The sequence below is a fragment of the Poecilia formosa genome, unplaced genomic scaffold (assembly GCF_000485575.1).
Source record: "Poecilia formosa unplaced genomic scaffold, Poecilia_formosa-5.1.2 Scaffold309, whole genome shotgun sequence".
In the NCBI taxonomy this organism is placed as follows: domain Eukaryota; kingdom Metazoa; phylum Chordata; class Actinopteri; order Cyprinodontiformes; family Poeciliidae; genus Poecilia; species Poecilia formosa.
The window spans coordinates 86,524-95,312 of record NW_006800248.1 but is presented as its reverse complement, the minus strand read 5'-3'; the positions used below and the strand labels follow the sequence as shown (position 1 = coordinate 95,312).

The 8,789-nt window shown below is 43.9% G+C and overlaps 3 protein-coding genes across 5 annotated transcripts in view; all 3 read left to right on the top strand.

Annotated features, from left to right (window-relative positions):
- The window catches only part of adora2aa (adenosine A2a receptor a), a 16,011-nt gene extending 13,358 nt beyond the window's left edge, over positions 1 to 2,653 (top strand). For both annotated transcript variants that reach the window (XM_016661062.1, XM_007572837.2), the window contains exon 3: positions 726 to 2,653. In XM_016661062.1, coding sequence (XP_016516548.1) covers positions 726 to 1,764 — 1,039 coding nt within the window. In that variant the 3' untranslated portion in view covers positions 1,765 to 2,653. The remainder of the gene's footprint in view (positions 1 to 725) is intronic.
- Positions 2,654 to 3,335: 682 nt separating this feature from the next.
- On the top strand, positions 3,336 to 6,743 carry c8h22orf15 (chromosome 8 C22orf15 homolog). Of its 2 annotated transcripts, none has more exons than XM_016661061.1 (5): positions 3,336 to 3,864; positions 3,946 to 4,032; positions 5,099 to 5,221; positions 5,498 to 5,569; positions 5,653 to 6,743. In XM_016661061.1, exons 1-5 carry the CDS (start codon positions 3,840 to 3,842, stop codon positions 5,763 to 5,765), a joined length of 420 nt encoding a protein of 139 aa, XP_016516547.1. In that variant the 5' UTR covers positions 3,336 to 3,839; the 3' UTR covers positions 5,766 to 6,743. The 2 variants fall into 2 exon arrangements, with proteins under 2 accessions (XP_016516547.1, XP_016516546.1); XM_016661060.1 differs by having other exon boundaries at positions 3,345 to 3,864; positions 5,495 to 5,569.
- The window catches only part of upb1 (ureidopropionase, beta), a 6,664-nt gene continuing 4,549 nt past the window's right edge, over positions 6,675 to 8,789 (top strand). The window contains exons 1-3 of the mRNA XM_007572835.2: positions 6,675 to 6,945; positions 7,959 to 8,130; positions 8,247 to 8,334. Of these exons, the coding sequence (XP_007572897.1) occupies positions 6,842 to 6,945; positions 7,959 to 8,130; positions 8,247 to 8,334 (364 nt within the window). The 5' untranslated portion in view covers positions 6,675 to 6,841. The remainder of the gene's footprint in view (positions 6,946 to 7,958; positions 8,131 to 8,246; positions 8,335 to 8,789) is intronic.

The window sequence follows — 8,789 nt, the reverse complement described above, 5'->3', positions numbered from 1 at the left end:
AAAGAACTTTTCACAGTTTTTCCCTCCAAACTAACCGACTGTTGAGTAAAGCTGTTGGATGCAGGTAAAGTTAGCTAAAAGATGACTAGCTAGCTAATATCAATACAGCACCTTAAGCTTGTTAACAAGTAGCTTGTAGGCTACTGGTGTTGTTGTCTGTGTTCAGCTACGACTCATTTTGCCCCCAAAAAAGTTGATTCCCCCCCTTGTTCGTCTGGAGCCGGGGCTGAGTATAACAGGGAGTCTCTAAGAATCCACCCCCTTCGCTCACACACATCGTTCAACCAGACAGCTATTTGTAAGCCATAGGGGGCCCAGAAATAGTTTGGAAACCACTGGACTAAGGTGTGCAGTTCGGAAACGATGCTTAGACGTTCTCATGGGAATCTTTTTTTTTTGATTGAGTTAAAAGTTGAAAACGTTTGCATGTCTGCACCAAGTCTGGTGTGTGAATTGTGATCTATGAAAATGACAGATGGTCTTCAGATGTTTCCGTCACCGTTTGGTGCCAAATCTATTTTAATCTCTTTTGTTTGCATTTTGAAGCTGTACTTACAATCTGGCTACAATCCAACCGCATAAAAGACTAAATATCTTAAAAATGTATCACTAATTTTTAGCAGTGCATCGTGTCCTGCCATGAGATCTTGTCACGCTGCTGGTTGACATCATAGGACCAGACAGTCAGATCTTATGCTTAATGTTTGCATTTTCTCTTTCTGCAGGTACAACAGCTTGGTGACAAGCCAGCGGGCTCGAGGCACCATCGCCTTTTGCTGGGCTCTGTCAATCATCATTGGTCTCACCCCCATGATGGGCTGGCACAAGGTGTCCAACAGTACCGAGACCAACAACAGCGACAACGTGACCTGCCAACCCGGCCAGATGAAGTGCCTGTTTGAGGCGGTAGTGAACATGGAGTACATGGTTTACTTCAACTTCTTTGCTTGTGTACTAATCCCCCTCCTGCTGATGCTAGCCATCTACCTGTGCATCTTCATGGCAGCTCGCCACCAGCTCAAACTGATTGAAGTGGAGGCCTTTCGCGGAGAAAAGTCGCGCTCCACTCTGCAGAAGGAGGTCCAGGCCGCCAAGTCTCTGGCCATCATTGTTGGGTTGTTTGCCGTCTGCTGGCTGCCTCTGCACATCATCAACTGCTTCACCCTGTTCTGCCCCGAGTGCCCGCGCCCTCCCGTTTGGATCATGTACGTGGCCATCATCCTTTCCCACGCCAACTCCGTCATCAACCCCTTCATCTACGCTTACCGCATCCGAGAGTTCAGGCGGACCTTCCGAAAGATCATCCGGCGCCACATCCTGGGCTGGCATCCAGTGCTTGACAGCAGTGGCAGTGAGCGCAACTCCACACACACCACCATCACGGACTCCATCAGACTCAAAGCCAACGGCCTCAAGTTGGACCTCTTCACCGAGCTCAGCAAGAGCAGCAGCTGTGAAGACTCCAGCAGCCGCCCCACTAGCATCTCTCCTGTAGGGGGTGGCCTGGTGGCGGTCTCTCACCCTCCTCTGTCAGTCATCATCTCCAATTGTCCTCAAGCTGGGACGTGTGCACTGCAAGCCCTCAGGCAAACTGAAATCCCGCTGGCCCGCCGTCTGGGCTTTGAGGAACGAGAGCATGGCCACGCGGGAGCAGAAAGTCTGGAGGATAGAGGCAAACGGGACGTTGCCTCAACGCAGGTCTCGCCGCTCTTCGCCAACCAGAGCAGGAAGAATTGCTTTTGCGAGCCACAAAGAGTGTCCTGACAAATACACAGGAAGGATGAGGGGGAACTAATTCAGGAGCCGAGCGATCAAATGTCCTCCGGGGATTGGAGAGGAGATGGGAGCGGTGATAACGGATAACAGGCAATAAATGTCACAGAGATAAATTAAACACACTGACTTTTTTTATGTAAGCCGGAGAGAAGAGTCTATAAAGCACCGCTTGTGGTCTGGAGCGCTCAAACTGCCTCTTCGCCTCTGACACAGAGGGCAATGATTTAAATCGATGAAGCAGCTGACACATCCATCTTCAACCTCAAGGTCCTCTCGCAGTCAGAAACTGTTCGTTTTAGCAGACGAGACCAGCAAGCGCTTTTGTATTTACTTTACAAATAAGTCGTGGTTGTTGAAAATGCACTTTGTCTCGTATTATCTACCTGACCCAACCTTGGCTGTTAAACTTTCTCGAGCCATCTGTGGAAAATATCGCTTTTCAAAACTTCCGAAATAAGAATATATAGGGCTACACATGAATTTCACCTTTTCTGTATTTTTCCCTTCATTAATGCCAACATTTGTCACTGAGTCACAGACGTCCAGTTTTATTTTGCTCCTCAGGGTTTCCAACAGTTCAGACTGGTATCCTTCTCCTTATTTTTGTTTTTTAAAGCCAAAGGGGGGGAAATGGGATAATGCAATGCTGAAATGGAAACTGATGTTAATGTTTGCTCAATGAGGCTTTGACGTGTTGTAAAAATTTATTCAGATGTAAAATAAAAAAAAGTAATTTATCATTATAAACGATTGTATTTCGAATGTTTTACACTCTCAGTGTCTTGCAACTTGAACAAACAGTTTGTGATGAGTTTGTTCCAGAAGAACCACTGTTATATCGTTCTAGTGTAGGTTTGCATGAAAGTCCTGCCTTTAAATAGAAGCTCTGACAAAAGAGTAACTAAACGCTACAATGGCCCCAAAGTGATCCCACGCATTATTCAGTGCAGCTCCAGGCTTTCCTGCCTTTTATCTGGAACATGTTTCATATCAGATTTGGAAGCCCAACAAACTGAGTCAGAGCTCTTCGCTTGTCTATGCTGGGAAACGGTTAGTTGTGGCCTCCAACTATCTCTGGACTTCTTTATTTTCCCAGCTTTTATCACATCTCCCCCGTGGGTTCAGGTTCCCACTTCTTTTTGAAAGCTTCTCCGGGATCTTTAGGACTTTTTTCTTCTATAAGTCATTCATCAAGTCCTTTGAGACGTCATGCTCTGCTGCTGACCTGCAGAATCTCCTCAGCTGGATCATCTGACAGTTTGCATCAGAACGCCACGTTGTCAATATTAAACTTATTAATACATTAGCCTTGCATACAGGAATACAAAAGAAACAGGTTAGTGGTTCTTTCTTTTTGTTAGGTGACCTTTTCTTGACCCTAGACAAGTTCTGGAAGAAGGAAAGGGAAAGATATCCGCTCTGCACACCTGATTGGTCATTGCAGTCTGGTCCTGAAATATTTTATAGATGAACCAAACCAGACTGGACAAACACAGAACTGACTGAATCACGGCAGAGCAGACGAGGAGGCATAGCCTCTGCTGGGCCGCCCATCTTAGGATCATCTCAGGTCAGGAGAAAGGTTTGGTTCCTCAGAACTGGAAGTGATCTACACCAGACACGCTGTAGTTTAGGACTGTTGTAATGCTGTATGGACTCTTTACCCAGCATGAGCAGTGAAACTATAAAGTCCATTTTTTCCCACAGTCTTGGCATCACTGTCCAGTAAACATCGGTGAGACACAGAGAGCCAGACTCTCTGTTTGTAGAGACTCCATGGACACGAGCATCAGCAGGTCTTTGTCTCCTCATTCACAAGACTGGAGCTTTGTGAAGGAAAAGAAGAGGTGAATTCAAAGAAGTGTGTGCGTGTGTGTGGTCAGCTGGCACATTCGTTCAATTTAGCACTGAGTTCTTAGGAAACAAAAAGTACACACCACAAGAGGGAAGGGTTTTATGTGAGGATTTGGTGTCTGTTTCTCCAAACGTCCTGGACTCTGTGTTACATTTCAGCTCTTGGTTGAGTTGGAGCTGTGGAGCCGAAACACAGTCGGCGCTGGAGGATGTTTGTCACTGTCCTGTTTGGAGGTCAGAACATTCCCTGCACTCATTTTGAGGCATTGTTGATTTCTGCTGTAAGTGGTTTGACGAAGGAGCTTATCTTGGCAGACGACAGGATGGAAATGTTAAACCTAAACTGTAAGCTGGTCAACTTCATTCATCACCTGAAGGAAAGGTGTGGTTTGGACTTCAAAGGTAACTGAACGGGTCAGTCATGGCTCTAAATTTAACTATTTAACATGAACATTTAACCAAATAAACTTCTGTTTTTCACTTTCATTTTCATTCATGCAGTAGTTTTTGTACTCTTTGGGCTTTTTCTATTTTCTCATGTTACAGCCAAAAACTTCAGTGCATACTGCTGGGACTAATGTGTAAATGTGTAAACATTTAACACTTGTTAAATGATAAAGAAAAATTATACATATTAGAAAATTTGTGTTCGGCTCCCTGGGTCAATAGAATCTTATCTTACTGCAGTTACAGCTTCGGGTCTGTGGGGTTTGTCTATACCAGCACTGCTGGAGACTGAATGCAAAACAGCAGAAACTCAGGAAGCTTGGGTGGAGAGCGTCTGCAAACATCAATTTCTAAGTCTTGACACAAGTTTTCAAGGAGATTTGTGTCTGGACTTTGAAATGCAACTAACAGTAGCTGACCTGTTGACAGATTCTTCCATCTGAGCGGTGGATCGCAGACATTTTCTAGAAAAAATCTGGACATTTCTGAGTTTGAAAAGTCGGACATTTCCTGAAAAAACAAAACAAACAAAAAAACAGTATAATTTCAGAAATTTTCTTGAAAGAAAGGAAATTTCTGAGTTTGAAAAGTAAAGAAATGTTGACTTTTGAAAATCAAAAATTCTATATTTTTTCAAGAAAATTTCGGAGATTAGTCTCAAAATTTCAGATTTTCTTTTCTTTTTGCAAAACTTTCCTTTTTGTTTCTCATTACAATGGTAATACAGCATTGTATATGACAGAGAGCTACAGATGGAGAGGCAGAAAGCTCTCAGGGACAGAAAACAAACAAAAACAGCCACAAAAAACCGAAGGGGGACAAGAATAAAGAAGCCATGAAAAGTGTTTTTCCCCCCAACAGACAGTTGATAAGACATTTCAGGCTATCAAGAGGAGTTACAGCATCACTACGGGTGATGCATAAACCTCAGAAATGTACCTGACAGTCGTACATTTCGGTAACCTGAACTTAATATCTGAAACATTTTCGGACGGTCCTCAGCCGAACCTTCCTTCCGCAGAGCGCGTGGAGCTGATGGACAGCGGGGGCCGCGTGATGAACCTGGAGCCGCTGCAGCGGAGCGGGGCCCCGGCCAGCAGCGTGCTGGCAGCCAGGCGGCTCTACGTCCTCCTGCGGGTCTGCCGTGAGTCCGCCTCGCCTGCTCCGTCCATCAGCACATCCTCAAAGGAACAACTGCTCAGACCTGCAAAGCTTTCTCAAAGCTGGATCAAGTCTGAGCAGACCTATCAGATTCCATGAGTATTAGATCGAGAACACAAACAATTAGGATTAGAGGTTTCATCCTAAAATGAAATACTGCACATGTTGCTGCCCCGATGTTTGTTTTTGAAGTCACGTGGTGCAGAAGGGCAGCAGCTCACTGCGATGGGTGTTTATGGTTTCATTTTGTTCCTAGAAGGAAATGAAGAATTGGGGGGTTGCAGATATGTCTCTCTCCTGAACAACACCAAGAGCCACCCTGAGTTTACAGGTGATGAAAACTACTAGTGGCTCATTAGGTCCCCCTGCTGGCCAAATCATTTTGTGACGCCTGTTTTTATTTATTTATTGCAGAACTGCTGAAGAAACTATCAAATCCCAACAAGGAGACAGAGAGGAAGGTCAGAAGAGAGCGGACACAAAGGAGTAAAAACATCTCCTCAACTGTCAAGAATAAGAAATCTTAAATATTTATCATTTCATTGACTATTTAATGAATGCCTTATTGTTCCTTAGCTTGTAATGTTGGTTTTCACATCAAAAACTGAACCACCTTCTCTTACATCATGTTATTAATCAAAGCCAACAGGTTAAAGAAACGTTTCCACTGTCAGTAATCGGCTCTGTCAACCAACATGTAATGTACCGATTTAGATGATGAAAGAAGTTTATATTAACACCAACCAAAGTCTATTGTCTATTTTGCTTTCAAGATGCACTCTATGTTACAGCCACTATTAGATTTTCCAAAACTCAGCACATCTCACACTGTCCAATCACTGTCATATATGAAAGTTTCTCAATTTATGCATACATTTTAATTTCTGCTGCTGTTCAAATGAACGCCTGACCCCAGGTTGGTGCGTCCTCCTTGTTGTCGTGTCATGACAATAAGAGACTAAGGTCCAGTGAATCTCACTGTCATCCATACGGAGTAATGTGACTGACCAGCAGCAAGTAGAGCAGGACTGTGAAATGGGAGGAACATTTTCTGGTCGTCTCATTTTTCCCTCACTGCAGCTTTAAATCATTTTCAATATGTCTGTACCAGCTTTGCACATTGAGGAAACAAAGAATATTGCCCATAATATAGGTTTTGGGAAAGAATATGGTGATTTATTATTATTATTTATTGTCAACATGCTGCTAAACACAATTTGAAGAACATGAATTTTCAGACTATTATTTTAAAGCAGTAAAAAAAACAACCAAACCAAAAAAAAGACAAAAATAAACCGTTTAATCATAGCAACAAATGTAAATAAACATCCAAATATTCTAGCTTTTATTTTTGGCTGAGCCACCCAAAGATTATCAGTGGCCCCCATCCTGCCACCCCTTTCCAAAACCTTCTAGAGACGCCCCTGCCTGCGCCTCCAGTTCTCCGGTCAATGACCAGCTGCGGGCGGCTGCCCTCAGTCAGAGGCTGCAGCCGCGGAAACACAGATAAGCTGCACAACGAGTGAAACACGAGCAAACAGAGACAGTAACCGGAGGACACAAGGCGCTGCCGAGGAGGTGCAAGCGCAAAGAAGTCGCAAAAATGTCCGCATGTGAGTTTGAGTCGCTGGAGAAATCTCTGGAGTCCCACCTTCCGGAGGCCGAGCTGGCGGAAGTGAAACGTATCCTGTTCGGGAGAGAAACACCGTGAGTTCTTCGTTTATTGCATTTCTGTTCATGTTGCTAATAGAGCTGTGATTTTAACTTTCCGCTTGTTGCTGGTAAATTATTATTCTGCAGGCCGGACTTTGGTCAGGCCCCTCAGAGCTGCAAAACAACACACAAAGGGAGAATGAAGACTCAAAACGTTCAAATAATATTAAATCACAAGTAGGCGAATGATATGAACTCATTTGTTGGCACCGCTGGTAAAAACGTGCAAAAACTCTTTTGTTGAAGCTGCATAATTTCACAGTGAGTTTCATAGCATAATAATTGTTTTAACAAAATCTCCCTGCTAGTTATTTAGTACCTCTCCTACCAACAGGACAGAAGCATAACAGAGGCGGCTAGTTACATTTACTAAAGTAACTTTTTTAAAAAGTAGTTTTTAGTCCACCATCATTTTGAGTAATATTACTTGAAATAACGTTAATCTGAGCCAAGTACAATTTCTGGCTCCTCTACCCACTAATAGGTATAAACAGACGTTTTAACCAAAAATGCACCAAAATGCAATTTATGTCAAAGTGAGACCTCTTGTTTGTGTTGCTTTAATGGTATTTCTATCTGCTGAGTCAGGATAAGCTACAGTGTCATTGGGATTTCTGTGTGTGTGTGTGTGTGTGTGTGTGAGTGCGTGCGTGCGTATACACCTTCATGCTCCATTATTGTCAACTGGACATCTTTGAAAGTATAATTTCCCAGTTTTCTTGGCAGATCCAACCAAGCTCCATCAGAATAATTAGGACGTGTTTCTGACCAGCTTTGTCTTTTCAAAGTTTTTTCTGGCATCAAGTCGTGTCAGATTTCTGTGATGCCAAGAGGGAGAGCATTTTTCTCTGAGCTCAAGTGACATTTTCGTCAAAGAAACTCCTTTCCTTTAGCCTGGGTTAATGTTCCAATCAACCATTCCAACTCAAGAGCCTTTCTGTGCAGCATGATGCTGCCGCCACCGTGCTTCTCTGCTGGGCTCAGGCAGGAATCTGATGTTTTCACAGGAAGTTGACTCTCCCGTCCTGCGCTGTGGAAGCTGCAGCCGAGCGCCAGTTTGAGCTGAAAGGCTACAAGTTTGACGCGGCGCAGGAGCAGCTGAGGCCGCCCAGAAGAGTCCGAGTGGGCCTGGTTCAGCACCGCATCGTCCTGCCCACCGACGCCCCGATCCTGGACCAGGTCAGCACCACACGTTTCAGATTCAGACACAGCCACGGCTGGACGATCCGTTTTTCAGTGATCAGGTGTGGAATATGCTGGATGACACACATGAAATCCTCTCCTGCTGCTCGCAGGTCGGCGCCATGCACAGCCGCGTCGGGGAAATCGTGGAGGTAGCCGCCATGTGTGGCGTTAACGTCATCTGCTTCCAGGAGACCTGGAGTGAGTTCACACAGTTGATACACTCATGGCCAGCGATGCAAGCTGTTGATCACTGAGTTCATCTAAAGCTGATTGAGCTTATCGATTGACTGATGACTAATTTGTAAGTGGCAATTTTCTTAAAGGGTTGAGTTTTCTGTTGTATCAACAGGGCTGACGGTTGATGAAGGGCAACATTGTTTGTATTCTGAATATAAAATAATAATAAAACATTATTTTGTGCTAGCTGTACTAAACACTGACTGAGTAAATAGAAAATTGTGGTTTTCTGACATTCTTAAGCTTTTACTTATTTAAACAGTATAACAGGACAAGAGTAAAGTGTAACATATAGAAATGCCATCTGTGGTCACTCTGGAAGGAATGCTAAAGACTTCGCTTCATGAAGAGCATTAAAACAGCAGTATGTAACTTTTACTTAAAAAAATGTTTATTTCATATTTGTTCAGACTGTA

Excerpts from the sequence above, each read along its gene's own strand:
- c8h22orf15 (XM_016661060.1), top strand. The coding sequence starts at position 3,840 with ATGTTTGTCACTGTCCTGTTTGGAG. Across the intron at positions 5,222-5,494 it reads CGTCCTCCTGCGGGTCTGCC|AAGGAAATGAAGAATTGGGG; the intron begins GTGAGTCCGCCT and ends TTTTGTTCCTAG. Across the intron at positions 5,570-5,652 it reads GAGCCACCCTGAGTTTACAG|AACTGCTGAAGAAACTATCA; the intron begins GTGATGAAAACT and ends TATTTATTGCAG.